Source organism: Salvelinus alpinus, chromosome 21 (genome assembly GCF_045679555.1).
Source record: "Salvelinus alpinus chromosome 21, SLU_Salpinus.1, whole genome shotgun sequence".
Lineage (NCBI taxonomy): Eukaryota > Metazoa > Chordata > Actinopteri > Salmoniformes > Salmonidae > Salvelinus > Salvelinus alpinus.
In genome coordinates, this window is record NC_092106.1 from 23,824,741 (window position 1) to 23,843,726 (window position 18,986).

At 44.8% G+C, this 18,986-nt stretch overlaps 1 protein-coding gene across 3 annotated transcripts in view; it reads right to left on the bottom strand.

Annotated features, from left to right (window-relative positions):
• Positions 1–1,615: 1,615 nt before the first annotated feature.
• The window catches only part of LOC139548087 (rho GTPase-activating protein 32-like), a 28,057-nt gene continuing 10,686 nt past the window's right edge, over positions 1,616–18,986 (bottom strand). For 2 of the 3 annotated variants that reach the window (XM_071357424.1, XM_071357423.1), the window contains 18 exons: positions 18,802–18,886; positions 13,443–13,529; positions 12,917–13,060; positions 12,559–12,651; positions 12,282–12,404; positions 12,023–12,100; positions 11,755–11,836; positions 9,980–10,129; positions 9,759–9,861; positions 9,455–9,599; positions 9,085–9,167; positions 8,738–8,845; positions 8,476–8,621; positions 8,172–8,385; positions 6,371–6,519; positions 6,087–6,161; positions 5,206–5,922; positions 1,616–4,963 (listed from right to left, as the gene is read on the bottom strand). In XM_071357424.1, the coding sequence (XP_071213525.1) occupies positions 2,688–4,963; positions 5,206–5,922; positions 6,087–6,161; positions 6,371–6,519; positions 8,172–8,385; positions 8,476–8,621; positions 8,738–8,845; positions 9,085–9,167; positions 9,455–9,599; positions 9,759–9,861; positions 9,980–10,129; positions 11,755–11,836; positions 12,023–12,100; positions 12,282–12,404; positions 12,559–12,651; positions 12,917–13,060; positions 13,443–13,529; positions 18,802–18,886 (4,858 nt within the window). In that variant the 3' untranslated portion in view covers positions 1,616–2,687. The remainder of the gene's footprint in view (positions 4,964–5,205; positions 5,923–6,086; positions 6,162–6,370; positions 6,520–8,171; positions 8,386–8,475; positions 8,622–8,737; positions 8,846–9,084; positions 9,168–9,454; positions 9,600–9,758; positions 9,862–9,979; positions 10,130–11,754; positions 11,837–12,022; positions 12,101–12,281; positions 12,405–12,558; positions 12,652–12,916; positions 13,061–13,442; positions 13,530–18,801; positions 18,887–18,986) is intronic. The other variant, XM_071357425.1, reaches the window with a different exon arrangement.

Consider the following 18,986-nt stretch of genomic DNA (forward strand, 5'->3'; position numbering starts at 1 on the left):
ATTATGTGGATATATTGAAGCAACATCTCAAGACATTAAAGCTTGTTCGCAAATGGGTCTTCCAAATGGACAATGACCCCCAAGCATACTTCCAAAGTTGTGGCAAAATGACTTAAGGACAACAAAGTCAAGTTATTGGAGTGGCCATCACAAAGCCCTGACCACAATCCTATAGAACATTTGTGGGCAGAACTGAAAAAGCGTGTGTGAGCAAGGAGGCCTACAAACCTGACTCAGTTACACCAGCTCTGTCAGGATTAATGGGCCAAAATTCACCCAACTTAGGCCAGGCTCTGTCACAGCCGGCCGCGACCGGGAGGTCCATGGGGCGACGGGTTAGGGAGGGTTTGGCCGGTAAGGATATCCTTGTGTCATCGTGCACTAGTGACTCCTGTGGCGAGCCGGGCGCAGTGAACGCTGACCAGGTCGCTAGGTGTACGATGTTTCCTCCGACACATTGGTGCGGATGGCTTCCGGGTTGGATGCGCGCTGTGTTAAGAAGCAGTGCGGCTTGGTTGGGTTGTGTTTCGGAGGACGCATGGCTCTCGACCTTCGTCTCTCCCGAGCCCGTACGGGAGTTGTAGAGATGAGACAAGACAGTAACTACTAACAATTGGATACCACGAAATTGGGGAGAAAAAGTGGGTAAAAAAATATATCATAATAATTTACCTAACCTATTGTGCGAAGCTTGTGGAAGGCTATCCAAAACGATTGACCCAAGTTAAACAATTTAAAGGCAATGCTACCAAATACTAATTGAGTGTATGTAAAATTCTGACCCATTGGGAATGTGATGAAAGAAATAAAAGCTGAAATAAATCACTCTACTGTTATTCTGACATTTCACATTCATAAAATAAATTTGGTGATCCTAACTGACCTAAGACAAGGAATTTTTACTAGGATTAAATGTCAGGAATTGTGTAAAACTGTGTTTAAATATATTTGGCTAAGGTGTATGTAAACTTCCGACTTCAACTGTATATTCCTTATCTGGTCATAACGCTTGCAGAGTTGGTGAATGGTAACTTAAATGGTAGCTTTCTGACCAGAGAAGATCTCGTCATATTCATTGTCTCTCTGCCCAGATACTGGCTCAGCTCAAACCCTAACTAAACTTAGTTTGAGTGTTCGCTAATGTTCTGAGAATGTTCCCGCTTTGCTGAATGATTTATTCCTAATTTTGCACTAGCAGTTTCCTTGGATATGGATGACAGATCAACGGGAGAGGATGCATTTACTTCTTTTCAGAAGTTGTCAGTTTTGTCTATGCTAATTAGATCCTGTTTGGGAAATAAATAGTCACTGTTGTGTGTATAGTAATACCACTACACATCTAAGGAATGAGAGATTTGATGAGAAACGGATTTAAAGTGATTATAAAAAATGTAAAAACTTGTCCTATCTCCACTAGAGATTCAGAGAAACATTATTAGGGAACCACTTTCTCTGCAATACTGCAGTGCCCTCTGCTGTCTAATGCTTAAACTTCTCTGAATCTGCAAGGTAGCAAATTCCCAGAGAGTATGTATTTTTCCTCCAACCAATAACTTAATTAAATGTGCATTCCCATGAACAAAATGGTAAAAAAATAAAAAATAAAGTCTGACCATTTTTCATAGTATGCTATAGATATTATTTATTTTTTATTTATATTCTAATGAAAAAAACAACATTAAAATGTCTTAGCAATATCTCCTCATTTACAGAGGGTTGGGTTTGAAATAACATATTTAATGAATACAAAAGAACAAAGCAACAGTTAAATCATGGCATACCATTAAAATATCCCTACGAAGAGAGAACTAATGTCCTCTCATAATACACCACAATGTCATGAAACATCACAGCTTCCTGTTAATGTGAGAAGTGCATTGACATACACTTTCACATTTGCAGCACATGTACACATTTGAAAGTTATTTATTCTGGTAAGATGACAGATGGACCCTAACTGTGGTCACAGTCCTCCTTGCTCCTTAATCTTTCCATGTCTGAGTGTTATGTGAAGGTGAGAGCAGTGCCGTTGAAGTAAGGTCCTCTGTGTCTTCCACTATTGTATGAACTAAATAACACCAAAAGTGCTAATGTTACTAAACACCTTCAGTGGAGAATCAGTGGAATTGCAAAACATAAAAGTCAAGGAGCTCTATGCATGGTTCTCATTTACTATAATTCTTAAAAAGTGCATGTTTCTTCAGTTAGGGTGTAAATTATCTAAGTAAACTAGGCAAACAATATCACATTGGCAGTAGGCCAAATAAGACATTATATCTTAGAATATTATTGCTCATAAGATTAACAATATTTGGCAGATATTTAAAATGGTATTTTCTGTTTTTTGAACAATATTATCTCATGGACATGAAATTATAATTAACCTTTGGGCATAAAAATTATACAAAACCTTCATAAACCATTGCACAAAACAAGCTTTCAAAATCTCACCGTTACCAGTCCCATTGTAGTTAATGAGAATATAATGTACCTCTTTCTTTGCTATCTACACGTTACCAACAGTATGACCCACCCATTTGTGTCAATTCTACATTTTCTTAAAAACAGTTTATGAAGGTTTGTATCTGTATGCATTTTTTCCATTTTTATAAACATCAACATTAATCTGTTGAGTTGGCAATGTATGCCAAACTGGCCTCAGCTTCTGGTGTGATTAGAGGACTGAATCACTCAGCGTAGACTCCAGCTTCCGGCCTGAGGCCTGACTGTAGGAAGGCCCCGTGGCCCCCTAGGGCCTGGGACAGCAGTCTGTGGCTGTGTGGGGTCATGCAACCGTGGCCAGGGAACGGCCCTGGCATGGCCTTACTAGACCCTGAGGGTTTGGGCTTGGGAGCTGGGTAGTACCCCTCCAGGTTATCATAGTGAGAGGGCATGGCCTTGGTGCTCTGAGTTCTCCTGTGGGGCTGGGTGGAAAAGGACCCAGGGTGATCTGGTTCCACAGGTGATTTGACATGGTGGTAGTAACGAGGCTCTTTGATGCTTTGTGATCGTTGTCTCCTGGGGATGCTTGGTTTTAATCGGGCAGAGTAGCTATTAGCAGCGTTGCCCATCATTACTTTGTCCTGGTCACAACCTCTACTAGGACCACCCTCACCCTGCTCCATGTTCTTACCATCTAGGAGTATGGGAACGTTGCAATGCTGTGGTTGATGTCGTTGGGAGGTTCCCTGCTTAGACTGGGTTCTCCTGGAGACACTCTCTCTCCTGGGAGGGACTGGTTCCTCACCTGACCAATGACCCCTCTGGTGCCTGATGTAATCACTAGGGTCTGAAAGCTGCTGGCCAGGGGAGATTGGGGACATGGCAGGTACTTCACGTTGGCTGTCCACTTTGTCGATGGTCAGCAGGCAGGCATTACCTGGGTCTGACCTGCTTCTGGTGTGACTGATATCTCTGCCCCTGATGTCACTCTGTGGGACAGGAGGATCCAGGTTCTCATAAGGAGACATGATAGGGCCCTGGGTCCTCTGCCTGGCTCTATTCTCTTGCCTGATTGGATGATAGCCTAGTCTGTCACAACCCTCTGGGTGGTCCCAGGACTCGTAAATTACTCGCTCTAGATCCCTACTCTCCAAGAAGAGTTCTCTTTTTGCAGGTGGGATGTTGTTTGAAGGGCGATAGTGGTAGCCAGGATGTCCACTATCCCTAGTAGAGCGCATGGTGTATGACTGACTGTGTCGGATACGGCTCGTCCTGTAAGGGTCCACGTAGTAGTAAGACTCCTCTAGAGGCGCTGCGTCTGAATGGGAGCTGTAGCGGTACTGAACGCGTCCGTTCTCAAAGTACGGCTGCAGGGGTTGGACACCTGACTGGACTAGCCTCTGGCACTCCTTTTCCTGGACAACTGGACGTTGGACATAGAACAGGATGTCTGGGGGTAGGACTTCAGTTTCTGCCAGTTGAACACAACTAGGTTGCTGGACATGGAAGGAGCGTGCCCTGCGGATGACTGGGTACCTCAGGGCTCTCTCCTCAGTCCTCTGCCATTGTCCCCTGGATCTGTGGTGGCCGCTGGAGCTGTGCTCCTCCCTGGGTTGCGGTTGACCTCTGTACTGGGGGGAGGAAGATGGGTGGTGCCGGAGGCCTAAAGTGCTGTAGCAGCTGTCAGACGTGGGTTTGTACATGCTCTTGGGCCCTGCCAGGTGGGGAGGGAGACAGCCAGGCCGAAGATGGTGAGGTCCTGCTGGATTGACCCGATGATGTCTGTACACATCTTCAGCCTCCCTCATAGCTCTCTCTTCATCAGAGCTGTACTGATGGACTAAGGACGGCAGAGGAGGACATGAAGGGATCTCCTCCACAGACCCTGGCATGGACGCCTCAGCCAGAACAGTCCGATAGTTATAGGCATTGACAGAGTCAGTGTTAGCGAGGACAGCGGCGGCTAACTGGCTCTGAATGGAGCAGACTGATTGAAAGGGAGGGGAGACCCTACCACTGAGATACAAGGAGGAAACCATCTGAGGGTGAACAGATCTCACAGCTCCCAGGGGCCTGTCTCTCCCTTCTCTTTGGTCCCTCACCTCTGTGCTGCCCTGCAGTAGAGCTCCAGCTTCTAAGGGACTGACAGTGGGAGTGAAGTTACTCATAGCCACTTGTCCCTCAGGACCCTGTTTTCTCACATGGCTAGGGAAACGGCCACAAGGACTCTCAACTGATGTACCAGCCAAGGGTAAGAGGGGGGATGGAGAAGAGACCTTGAGGTCGCCGTAATCCTGAGAGCAGGGTTGGAGGTGGAGAACAGAGGGCCGTGGGGGTCTGTCCAGGGGATGGGGGGTGTCCTGTCTCTGGAGAGGATAGGGGGGCTGGGTGCTCCTCCTCTGGGAGGTCAGAGTGGCCTTCTGGGCAGACTCAGCCAGGGCCAGGGCCAGCCTGCGGGCAGCCATCGTCAACGGAGGGTGAGGAGGGAGGACAGACACTGAATTCACAAGCCTATCTGTTCCTGGGGAGGCATAAGACAAACAATGCTGCTACAGTATGACAGGACAAACAACGCTGTGATCAGACATGAGGGGACAACACATAGAATAATACCATAAGAACTTCAGCTAACAAGGGAGCACAATAAGAACTGTACATGCCCATGTTAAACACTGTTGCACATTAATGATAAACTGTAGATTTAAAAAGGCTTTACAAATAAAATGAACAAAAATGTAATTTGTTTTTAAATGTGCCACTGACCTGGATCCTGAGGGTTTTGTGAAGCCAGGCTGTCTGTGAACGTTGATGTGAAGCTTGGAGGGCTGGGGGGCCGGCAGGGAGCCCTGGCATCACTCCCCTCCCCACTCACTAGTTGGGCCTCACACAGATCCAGAGGTGGAGGGGAGGAGGACTCACCACCCTGGGTGTCTGAGACACAGCGTGGGGCAGAGACACACACAGTGTGCACATCTGTTTCAACCACAGTGGGGGACGTAGAGGACTTCCGTCTGAGTTTGGGGGAGACGACCTGAGCCACTTTCTTTTTCTCCCCTCTTTTCCTATGGACTGGGCTGATGTCAGGGGACTGGGAGTTACTGAGGACTTTGAGGGATGAAGAGATGGGCTCTGATTCACTGGAACCCCCGACATTCTTCCTCCAGTTGACGCTTGCTTTGCGTTGAGGAGCGGATTTAGCTGTTGGTGGGCTCAGTGGGCTGCACTGGAAGGACATGGGGTCAAAGTCCAGAAAGGCCATGCCAGGGGCTGGAAGACAGAGGTCAAGGTCATCCTCCTGATGTGCAGAGGACACACCAGCTGGGTCATAGACTGGACCATCAGCACCATTATGGCCCTCCTTGGCCTGTTTGTGGTAGCGGTCGCCTTTGTCCCTGGCATCACACAGGTCATCCCTGAATGCGGTGGAGAGGGCATCGCTGGTAGAGCGTGGTCTAGGGGGGCGGTACATCTGGGGCTCCCCTAGAACAGATAGACAAATAGTATGCATTACTGTTCAGAGGCAGACTTCAACAGACAACATAAAAATAAAGGTAACAAACAAATGATTACTCTAAATTTGTTTATCAAGTATTATGAAACACAGGTACTGACAGGATTGAAAGTGTGACTGGGGGCATATTTACCTTTCACATTGTGCAAAGAGGTGAGAGATTCTTCACTTTTGGTGGAGCGCAGTGTTCCACTATCACCTCTTCCACCTGAATAATATGGAAGTACAAACTGAAGTTGAAAATAGACTTCTTAAAAAAAAACATGACTTCATCACATCACCCAAGTGGAAAAAACACCCATACATTTAACCACAGACACATGACTGGGAAGTATTTTATAACATGGCTGTGAAGAAGGTCCTTATGGTTGTGTACAGTCCTGGATGGTGACAGTGTAGTGCTGGTTGAGGCCTGACCTGGCAGCGCGATGCTCTTGATCTCATTGGGTTCGCTGGGGTGACGCTTCAGCTTGCGTTTGGAAGTCATGGAGGACGACTTGCCCAGGTGGAAGAATGAACGCCAGCTTCCCACTGGGGACTTCTTCACCTTCCCAGGAGCCCTCTTACTATAACACAACATGCCCCATGACTAAAGCGGAATGTACAGGGTGATCAGAGACATACAGTACCAGTCAAATGTTTGGACACCCCTACTCATTCCAGGGTATTCTTTATATTTTTACTATTTTCTACATCAAAACTACGAAATAACACATATGGAATCATGTAGTAACCAAAAAAAGTGTTAAACAAATCTTAATATGTTATATTTGAGATTCTTCAAAGTAGCCAGCCTTTGCCTTGATGACAGCTTTGCACTCTTGGCATTCTCTCAACCAGCTTCACCTGGAATGCTTTTCTAACAGTCTTGAAGGAGTTCCCACATATACTGAGCACTAGTTGGCTGCTTTTCCTTCACTCTGCGGTCCAACTCATCTCAACTGGGTTGAGGTCAGGTGATTGTGGAAGCCAGATAATCTGATGCAGCATTCAATCAGTCTCCTTGGTCAAATAGCCCTTACACAGCCTGGAAGTGTGTTTTTGGTCATTGGCCTGTTGAAAAACAAATGATAGTCCCACTAAGCACAAACCAAATGGGATGGTGTATGGCTGCAGAATGCTGTGGTAGCCATGCTGGTAAAGTGTGCCTTGAATTCTAAATAAATCACTGACAGTGTCACCAGCAAAGCACCCACACACCATCACACCTCCATGCTTCACGGTGGGAACCACACATGGAGATCATCTGTTCAGCTACTCTGCATCTCACAAAGCCACAGCGGTTAGAACCAAAAATCTGAAATTTGGACTCCATCGGTCTAATGTCCGTTACTCGTGTTTCTTGGCCCAAGCAAGTCTCTTCTTCTTATTGGTGTCCTTTAGTAGTGGTTTCTTTGCAGCAATTCGACCATGAAGGCCTGATTCACGCAGTCTCCTCTGAACAGTTCATGTTGAGATGTATCTGTTACTTGAACTCTGATGTATCTGTTACTTGGGCTGCAATTTCTGAGGCTGGTAACTATAACGAACGTATCCTCTGCAGCAGATGTAACTCTGGGTCTTCCTTTTCTGTGGCGGCCAGTTTCATCATAGCACTTGGTTTTTGGACTGAACTTGAAGAAACTTTCAAAGTTCTTGAAATGTTCCAGATTGACTGACATTCACATCTTTATTAAATAATGATGGACTGTAATTTCCCTTTGCTGATTTGAGCTGTTCTTGCCATAATATGGACTTGGTCTTTTACCAAATAGGGCTATCTTCTGTATACCACCCCTACCTTGTCACAACACAACTGACTGACTCAAACGCATTAAGAAGGAAAGAAAATCCACAAGAACTTTTAACAAGGCCCACCTGTTAATGGAAATGCATTCCAGGTGACTACTTCATGAAGCTGGTTGAGAGAATGCCAAGAGTTGCAAAGCTGTCATCAAGGCAAATGGTGGCTACTTTGAAGAATCTCAAATATAAAATATATTTAGATTTGTTTGGTTATTGGTTATTTGGTTAACACTTTTTTGGTTATTACATGATTCCATATGTGTTATTTCATAGTTGATGTCTTCACTATTATTCTACAATACAGAAAATATAAAAAATTAAGATAACCCTGGAATGAGTAGGTGTCCAAACTTTTGACTGGTACTGTACATGGTTTATACAACTACAACGTACTGTAGGCTACTAGTTTCTAGAAGCACCAACAACAACCTACCTCTCAGTGGGGAGCTCAATGACTGTGTGGAACTTGCCCATCAGTGCCCCGGGTCCCTCCCCCACCTCGATGTACTCGCTGTGGGACAGAATTGGAGTAGTAACAGGGGAGCCCAGCTGGGCCTGGGTACGGGCCTGGGCTTCCTCCAGAGACAGGAGCTTAGTGGAGGGAGAGCACACCAGCAGAGACTTGGGCCTGGATAGGGTACTGGTACCTGGGAGCAGAGGGAGCAATGTTTTTGAACTTGCCATAATGTCCTCACAACTTCCCTATAATGATTGCCTAAGCCAGAGTAACGCTGTACCTGTGCTCTCCCGGATGAGGGCGTTGAGTTTGGGGCTGAAGAGTGCCTCTGTGTTGTTCAGAATGAACTCCACCACCACTGACTGGATACGCACCTCCATGAAGGCTGCTGTTCCACTAAAACAGGCCGACTCAATCTGCTTGGATCTGAAACACAGTTATATCCTATTCAACTTCATGGCCAGTCATAACCAGTTACAAAACAGTGTATATTCGCAGTAAATACTAATGACAGTGTTGGTTGTTGGAATGTTACAATATACCTAAGCAGGTTGGGAGCCCAGACGATGGCCAGGTTCTTGGTGTGCATGTTGGTAATAGGGCTGAAGGTGGCTAGTTGGGACAAATGTCTCATGAGGAATTCCAGAGTCCTACAGCACAGACCAGAGAGTATTACAGATCAGGTAGAACACAGACATGTGGAATACACCCTTCTTTACTGTCAGCTTACAATACCAAGACGTTGACTGTTCAATGCTCTCTGTTAGCCAACAGATGGCGCTTTAGCACCGACAGTTCAGTGGCGACTTTATATACCGCTGTAGTGAATACAGAAGAAGCAGTATTGCAGAAGCCATTTGGGTGTGCTGTGAGTTCATCTCCAACTGACCTGTAGTGAGGAGGAGGAAGCTGCTGGATGACGTTGTGGATCTTCACCAGCCTCTCCTCATCAGTAGCTGCAGACACAGCCTCCTGTGGAGGGAGGGAACACCAGAGGTCCACACAGAGAGAACCTCAGAACTAGGCCAGCAGGAGCTTTCTGTCCTTTACTGTTGTTTCCCCCGTTTACGGTTATCTTCAATACACCCCACTGTGCTACGAGGATTTTTTCTGATTAAGAATTCTACCCCTTATGTATTAGTACAGTATGTCCCTTGGTTTATTACAAGATGACTATATTATTAAGAATATCTCCTCCACTATTCTTTTCCCAATCAGCCCCCCATCTCTCCCCTAAGTACCAGTATTCTGCTACTTACTGAGAATCTCTCATAGAGCTGGTAGGTGAGCAGAGGGTTGGGCAGCTCTCTGAAGTACAGTTTACACAGAGACCCTACGGAGTGGATATCCTGCTTGAAGACATCTCTACTGAGGTCTGGTATCTGCTCCGAGTCAAACTCATGTCTGTGGAAACAGAGAAGACACTGGTTAACGCTCAACATCAGACCATCACGTACAGTCAACACGCTAAAAGTCTGTAAGCAGTACTGACATGATGATTGAATCTCAATTTTTTTCAAAGATGTTGTACATTAGTTAATGCTAAGTGAAGCAAGGATTTACCTCAGTTTCTGGATGTTGGAGGAGATCCCGGAGAGTCTGTACATCCCATCCACGACACCATGTCTCTCAATAAACTCAGTACAGCATTTGATCACCTGGGGGACTGGAGAAAGGGCCATCAACACAGTAACATCCAAAAGATTTTAACGACAAAGACTGAGAAGACTACCATTGTCTATACAGTGCTAACTATAGAGAGATAAGGTTAATGGGAGACTGACCATCATGTCCTGAGTTGAGGAGGTGCTCCCCCAGGTCACAGCCAAACACCCTCTCCCTGAGGATCCCACGCTGCCTCAGCTTCTGGGGGGGTGGACGGGACTTCATGAAGCTCCTCAGGAACGTCACCAGCTTTCCGTGCTTCTTACAAACTGATGGACACAAACTGAATTAATTTAATTTAGTTTTTGGGTTGTAAATAAAACAGTAACTGTTCATTTGAATCCCAGTGGATAACACTTGAAAGTATGAATAAAAACACTTAAGCCCAAAGTGGTCCTCTCTTCAGAGTCAACCCATATAACACTTACACACACACACAGTGCATTCGGAAAGTATTCCACTACATGATTCCATGTGTTATTTCATAGTTTTGATGTCTTTACTATTATTCTACAATGTAGAAAATAGTACAAATAAAGAAAAACCCTTGAATGAGTAGGTGTGTCCAAATTTTGACTGGTACTGTAAGTATTCAGACCCTTACTCAGTACTCAGTACTTTGTTGAAACACCTTTGGCACCGATTACAGCCTCGAGTCTTCTTGGGTATAACACTACAAGCTTGGCACACCTGTATTTGGGGAGTTTGTCCCATTCTTCTCTGCAGATCCTCTCAAGCTCTGTCAGGTTGGATAGGGAGCGTCGCTGCACAGCCATTTTCAGGTCTCTCCAGAGATTTTCGATCGGGTTCAAGTCCGGGCTCTGGCTGGGCCCCTCAAGGACATTCAGAGACTTGTCCCGAAGCCACTCCTGCGTTGTCTTAGCTGTGTGCTTAGGGTCGTTGTCCTGCTGGAAGGTGAACCTTCGCCCCAGTTTTGAGTTCTTGAGAGCTCTGGAGCAGGTTTTCATCAAGGATCTCTCTGAACTTTACTCCGTTCATCTTTCCCTTGATCCTGATAAGTCTCCAAGTCTCTGCCGCTGAAAAACATCCTCACAGCATGATGCTGCCACCACCATGCTTCATGGTAGGGATGGTGCCAGGTTTCCTCCAGACATGACGCTTGGCATTCAGGCCAAAGAGTTCAATCTTGGTTTCATCAGACCAGAGAATCTTGTTTCTCATGGTCAGAGTCTTTAGGTGCCTTTTGGCAAACTCCAAGCTGGCTGTCACTCCTTTTACTGAGGAGTGGCTTCCGTATGGCCACTCTACCATAAAGGTCTGATTGGTAGAGTGCTGCAGAGATGGGAGAACCTTCCAGAAGGACAACCATCTCCACAGAGGAACTCTGGAGCTCTGTCAGAGTGACCATCGGGTTCTTGGTCACTTCCCTGACCAAGGCCCTTCTCCCCCGATTGCTCAGTATGGCCGGGCGGCCAGCTCTAGGAAGAGTCTTGGTGGTTCCAAACTTCTTCCATTTAAGAATTATGGAGGTCACTTTGTTCTCGGGACCTTGAATGCTGCAGACATTTTTTGTTACCCTTCCCCAGATCTATGCCTTGACACAATCCTGTCTCGGAGCTCTACGGACAATTCCTTCGACCTCATGGCTTGGTTTCTGCTCTGACAAGCACTGTCAACTGTGGGACCTTATATAGACAGGTGTGTGCCTTTCCAAATCATGTCCAATCAATTGAATTTACCACAGGTGGACTCAAATCAAGTTGTAGAAACATCAAGGATGATCAATGGAAACAGGATGCACCTGAGTCTCATAGCAAAAGGTCTGAATACTTATGGAAGTAAGGTATCATTAAAAAAATGTATACATAAAAAAAATATATATGTTTTCACTTTGTCATTATGGGGTATTGTGTGTAGATTGAGGCCACAGTACCTGGTTTTGGCACAGAGCTGGACACACAGGGGGGAACCCTGTCACTGATCAGCTCCACACAGTCACAGGGGAAGAAGCCAACCTGCACAGAGAGAAACATAAGGAGGAAAAGTAACTCTCCTGCGCTGTTTATGCACCAGATACGATCTAAGGAAGAGTAAGTGATAGTAACCTCCATGTACAGTAGGGTGTGGGATGCAGAAAATGAGTCACTAGTATGAAGGGACAGACAAAGCTATTTAAGTCAGACTTATTTGAGGGGTTTTACCTGAAAACCATGCTTCCCTCTCCACCAGCCAGTGTCCTCTTTAGGAGGCATGTCAATAACTGACACAATGTCCCCTACCTAGAACAGGGACGACACAGAAAAGACAACAGAGAGTATAGTAGTTTGAGTGGGTTTAAAAACATCAACAACCACGGCAGAATGTGTACAAATATCCTAGTGAATGTATCCCCATATTTTCCCACTGTTCCCTAAACCCCTGCCCTTTCCTGTCCTATCACAAGATGCCCAGACGGGTCACCTCAAAGGTCAGCTCGTCTGTGGCCTGGGCAATGTAGCGTTTGATGACGTGGGCCGCGGCGATGGCAGGAACATTGATGGAGGACTCCTCAGATACCAGCATGTGGTTGCCCTTGTTATCAATCTGAGAGACAAAAACACAGGCTGATGGAATACAAAATACTAAAAAAACGACATAACGGAGTTTAGCAAAGACATCAAATGGATCTATTACGATCTATGGAAAATTGAATTCTGCATGAAGTCTAATTGAATAAAGAGAAACATGAGTAGCTCACCTCCATCCATGTCAGCACTGGACCACAGTTGATCTTGTTGTCAGCGATGGCTGAGAGACGGGACAGGTAGGCCGCCAACATCTTGGTTATTTCCTGAGGAGAATAGAGCCAGCGGGAATGAGTTAGGTTGAACGCAAAGCCAGGGGAGATACCTGATGTAATGTAACTATGACTGTGGAAGTGTCCCTAATGGCACTCTATTCCCTAATTAGTCCACTAGTTTTGACCAGTTTCCTGTGCACTGTTCAAAAGTAGTACACTATTTAGGGAATGGGGTGTCATTTTGGGATACAACCGGTCTCATTCACAGCAGATAGTATAATATTGCCAGTAGTAAGATTTAGTCCTGTTGACTGACCTCTACCTCTACTGTGTCCTTCAGAGAGTCAATGCGGGGCAGCTCAGTGAGTTTAGAAAAGCGTCTGTCATAGATACAAAGGTGGAGGTGTTTGTCCAGCACACGGAAGTCTTCATAGGAGCGCTTCACCAGCCAGCTCAGACTCTGAGACACAAACAGAGACAGTGAGCCTGAAATGAGACCAGACTGATAAAAAAAGTGAAGGAATCTCGGATAAAGCTACTGTACAAAGGCACAAAATGGATTATCCCAGCCTGTCTCAAACCTCTCCTCCTGGACCTGTAGCCATTCCATGTATTTGATCTAGTCCAGAGCTAGCAAACCTTGTTCAACTAATCATCAAGCCCTTGACTACTTGAATCAGGTGTGCTAGTTCATGGCTACAACTAAATTGTGAAACGTCTGGGGGTCCCGAGAGGGTTGAGAAACACTGGATTATCCTACCCCCTTAGATATGAGTATCATTCTTCAGATAAAATGTTCTATGGGTCAGAAACTAGGGCCTAGCCCTCAAGCTCCATTATACCTGGCAGGAGATCTGAACCACGAAGAGTGGCTCCTTGGAGTCCAGACCAGCCTTCTTCCCCTCAGTCTGCTCCTCTGCAAAGGACAGCTGCAGGGGAATGGGTACAGAGAGATTAAAATAGTGAGGGACACCACACTCTAAATAATGCAGGAGTTTAATACAGCAACCTCTTTCTGTTTCTGAACTAGTGTGAAAGTAAAACACACACCAAATTCATGTTCGGTCACTTAGCTCACTCTCCAAACTCTATCAGTGATGGACAGTAGAGCCAACTGGGTAACACTATCATGGTTAGAAATTGGTTAGTTTGTCATGACCAGAAACATCTCAAATCTAATTGTATTATCTACATAATATATCAAAAAGAAGAGGCCCCTTTAAAAAATGTGTTGAGGTCCTTTGGTCTTGAGAGCTGCTGACTTCATGTACAATAAGAAAGAACTCTTAAGAAAGTGTGAATGTGCATTTTCAACACCGTGACACTGAGCCCTTGACATATGTTTTTCAACCCAAAAAAGAATGCAGTATATGAATAATATATAAGCAATTGAGAACCCCTTCAGCGTTTGAGAGGCTATGGAAATGTACCAACCCCCCCATCCCCCCCCCCCCCCCGTCCCCCCCCCGTCCCCGTCCCATATAACTTCATAAACTCCTATACCAAGAGGAGATCAAAGCCTCAGGAATAGTAAGGGGTATACAATGATATCAAATACAGGCATAACTTCAAAGGCCTGCAAGGCAGGGGAGGTTTTGGTTATTTAGAACAGTGAACGGCTAATCTAGATACACTAGAGTTGCCCAACACAATATGACCTAGTTACCCATCACTGCTCAATAACATGGTAAACCACAGCTCCTTCCTACACGTAGCTATACAGAGTAACGAATCAATGCAAAATACCTTATTACAAAGCAAACATTTGAAATAGAATAGAAAATAATCAATATTGTTTGGAGGATGTCAACTATTAATACAGGCTGGAAGAATAATCATTAGTCAATGAGTGAATTAAACAATAACATTAACTACGGTCATGTAGATGGAAAGATGGACGGTTGGCATGATAAGACAACAAGCATGAATCAATGATGATTAACAATATGTCAAGAGGATGTCTGGACAGAGAAACAGTCACATGGAGCGGAGTCATTTAACACTGCAAACTAAACTGAGTAAATGTAGTGTCTTACTTATGTTTCGTTTACGCTCTTTCTATCCCCCAACTCTTTTTACCAACGCATTTTAGCCAAGCAACTAATACTGACAACCTCACGCGGCGCAGCACAAATCCCTAAATAGAAACATGCCTGCAGTCATTAACTATTAATACACACATCTGGACCCAGAAACAGAAATGAATACACAATCGCATACTGGTACCTGCCAGTGCAGGCTCCTAACTGGTCCTCAGCTTTTAAGTCAGGTTACAACACAGCTGGATGTCTCCCAGACAATGTTCAACTGCAGTCCTGTGTCTCCAGATAGAAGTCACTAAGCTGAACCCGTAGCTTCCTACCACTGGCTGGTGGATTTAGGACAGAGGAAAAGCATGGAGTTGCCTCTGGATTGAGCAGCGTTAAACAGATGCTGGTTGCTTTCATCTGTCCATTAGGTTAAATCAAAATGCTCCCCTTCAGTCTGCCCTTCGCCATGAGGTGGATCCACAACATGCTTTCACTGTTTAATTACACCTTAATAGCAGAGAATAGAAATAGGGGAAACATCCCGATGTTTCTCTCTCCCTTGGTCCCGCCCATTCCCTCCTCATCTCAATCTCCCTCCCACTCTCCTTCCTTCCCTCCCTCCCTCTACCTTCCCTCATCCTCTCGTGACAAATGAGCTCTACAGTATATAGGCTAAACCAAAGCAGTTAGCGCACAACCATACGTAAGCCTGGCACAGAGAGAGGTGCAGGAGGACACAGACCACCCAGGCATTTCCATTTCAAATGATGCTTCTGTTAGAGATGGAAGTAATCTCGGGCAGAATCGACCCAGTCCGCTTTATTTGTTTCAGAGGCTGCTGTCCTCATGTTGTCATTCTGCCTGAGACCTGATCTGTCATATCCCTGCTGGTCTTGTGTGTGAGTTCTAGGATGAGTCTAGTCATGAGATCCACCACAGGGACAATGTTTTGACACTCCCTCTAATCTGTCAGCCCACCCTCTTAGGGTGAAGTCAGCATGTAACTTATAACACTATAACAGCAGTTAAAGGTCCAATGCAGCTGTTTTTATCTCAATGTAAAATCATTTCTGAGTAACAATTAAGCAGTGTTGTAGTACTCGAGTCCAGGACTCGAACTTGAGTCCCAATTTTCATGAATTCTGACTCGACTTCTACTCGACCATTGGTGACTTGGACTCACCTTCCTGTGACTTGTATTTGCACCATGACTGGATTGGCTACTAAGATAAGCAGAATATTTGCAGCACTGGTTGCGCAGAGCAGTGAGGGTTCTGTCCTCTAGCTAGCCATGGGAATGGCGCACCACACTGGCACACGCAGCCTACATCAGCTGGTGAGCTGCGGGGGAGCAAGCGATGAGTGTGGGCAGACAAGAAGGCAGGCTCCACTCTGGCTCCACCTCCAATCATACACATCGCGCAAGCGACTCCTGCTTCCCCGTATTCACCAGTCGCCAGCCTACTATTTAGCTTTGCATGGTTAAGAAACACAAACTGCTTTACGAAATTGAAAACAATTCTATTGAGTTTAAAAGTAAAACAACAGTATAGCTATTGTCTTCCTCTTTCCCCATGAGTACTGAAAAGTAGTTTGTATTTGAATTTGTCATCTCGCTCTACCCTCCCACTTTCACCAGTCTCCCTTTAGTTTTCACTCTGGAATAAAACAACCTACACAAATATTAGTGGGCGATTACAAAAAAAGTAGCAAATAATAATCTGGTCAATCTGACAGGAGCAACAGCCAATTCCGTCAAGAGACCATTCATCCCTTTAAAACATTACTGATTTGACATAACTATTGAACATTATATTAAAATAAAATGTGTGTGAGACTGTATGAAGGACTATTTGTTTCATAGGCTATAGTATATTGCAGGCAATTATGACCATTGTGCAACAGAAGGAAAAGCCACCAATACAAGCGAGCAGAAAAACAACAGTAACTAAAATACCAAATATGTCTAAAGAACCCTGAATCATTAATTTGGCTTTCAAAAGTAATATATATTTTTTTATGTGCACATAAACCAATATTAATGTAGTATTTTTTGTTAAACTCAGACCCAGTGACTCAGACTTGATCACTTGGACCAGGACTCGAGCACTGGGACTCAGCCATAGGGACTCGTGACTAGACTCGGACTCAAGCACAGGGGACTGGTGACTCGACTTGGACTCAAGGTTTAGTGACTCAACTGCAATTAAGTACCTTAATTAAAATCGTCAAAAAGAAACAAAAATTGCTTCTTAGCAAAGAGCAAATTCTCAAGCAAGAATTTAGCTAGGACTGTCTGGAAGTGGTCTGAGTGAAGATGGGACAGCTGAGTGAAGATGGGACTCACCCTGGAAAGGCCAAAGCTCCATCCCACCAAAACAGGCTGAAATTTCAGGCAGTCTTTTCAAACAGCTCTTACACTAAAAGGGCATTATCATTATTCTTTACATTTTTACAGTATTATTCCAACCTCATAGTGTGGAAATATATATAAAACACCAGAAAACAGAGCTTTTGACTGCACTGGGCCTTTAAGAAAACAGTTAAGCGTGTGTAGTCTAAGTGTCAGAGTGAGGCATGGCTGGTCTCTCCCTAGAGTGATATTGCTCTCCTAGCTCAGCTCATCTTCTCCTGTAGGAAGATCTCAAGGTCACAGACAGACACTTCTGTTCAGTAGCTACGCCCCAGCCACACATCTAATGTATCATAATTGCCACAGCTACAGTAGGTCAGATAGTTACAATGCACTGTGCTTGAGCTTGCATCAGCTCACACACATACATGTAATAGGTAATGTTATACCCCCCTACGAACATTGCACTTCAGTGAGGCGCTCTCAACGGTAAAAGCAAAGATGGTTTAGTACGACGATATGCAAAAAATGCTTCTCCAAGGGAAGAATTTTTCACTTCTCTCATTGAATTCTCAAACTCCGGTCTGGTTTGTCTGCTTCGCAAGCGTTCCTGGAAGTCTCGCGATGTTGGGCCTCTGGGTTTAGAAACTGGTAAAAGTGTAGATGACTACTGCTCTCTGCTGTCAAGCCCACAGAATTACACAGGAATTATCCAGGCAATGAACAGCCACTTTCACAAATGAGTGAGCAGCGGCTTCCGCCTGACTGATTCAAATTATCACCACAGGCAAAACAAATTCTCACACTCAACCCTCTGGAATCTGTGCTGACTAATGGCAATGAATCTATAGTTAAAGTGTCAGCAATAGGCCAATAGGGCCATCCTAAATGACCACCTGACGAGGGTATGGGATGATATCACAGGTGCAAGCTAAGCAAACAAAATAACATCTTATACAGTTAAATGTTCTGTTACATTCTACAGTGTTAAACATAACTCCCTGCACATAACTGCTCTCTCCTGCCACCTCCTGGAATCTGAAAGCTGCTACAGTTCACTCTCTCAACTACAGTGGTACTGACGCCTGTGGATGCTCCTACAGTAATGCTGTGTACCCAGAAAAATCACACTATTTCTCTGGCTGATACCATCAGCTTCATCCAACAAGTGCTGAGGATTGCAGGTTTAACCTGAGCTGATCGGACAGGAATGAATGCTACTTAGTGGATCAATGCACACACTGGATTAAATATTCATGAACAACATATTAAATATACATGTACTGATATATTGGATTTCATGTTGCTTATTGCCTTATCACGTATCCAATTTTATATTCAAATTAAAGGGATACTTCTGGATTTTGGCAATGAGGCCCTTTATCTAATTTCCCAGAGATAGATGAACTAATGGATACCATTTTTATGTCGCCATGTCCATTACGTAGGAAGTTAGATTTAATTTCGTGAGCCAATGCTAACTAACGTTAACGCAATGACTGGAAGTCTATGGGTATCCCGAAGTATCACTTTAAGTACATAATGAATGAGATCATTTATATTCCATCTGTATTTTTTCCAAATATGGGAAATTGGAGAGTGGAATGTGGGTCGGGCGGGGACAGGATGATCTAAAATAATTAGGACAGACTTCTCTCTTCCATTAAGGGAATGAGGTATTTTGTGGAACAATTCACCATGATGTCCACTGAGCTACACATGAACTTGAGCCAAAGACACAATTACCAAATTACCAGCAACAAATGACTTCTGTTCTCTATAGAATGTATGTGTGTTCAGTTCCGGGCCGGGTCTCACCTGCACAGTGCCAAAGTCAACGGTCTCATAGTGGAAGTGGGCACATTCAGCCAGCCTGGGAAAATGACCTCTGGGGAACGTCAGCCTGAAATACAACAGCATCACCTCATCAGTATTCTACTGGCTGTTACACTGAGGCAGAAAGAGCTAAGAGGGAGAGGAGTGAGGAGAGAGTGAGCATGAGA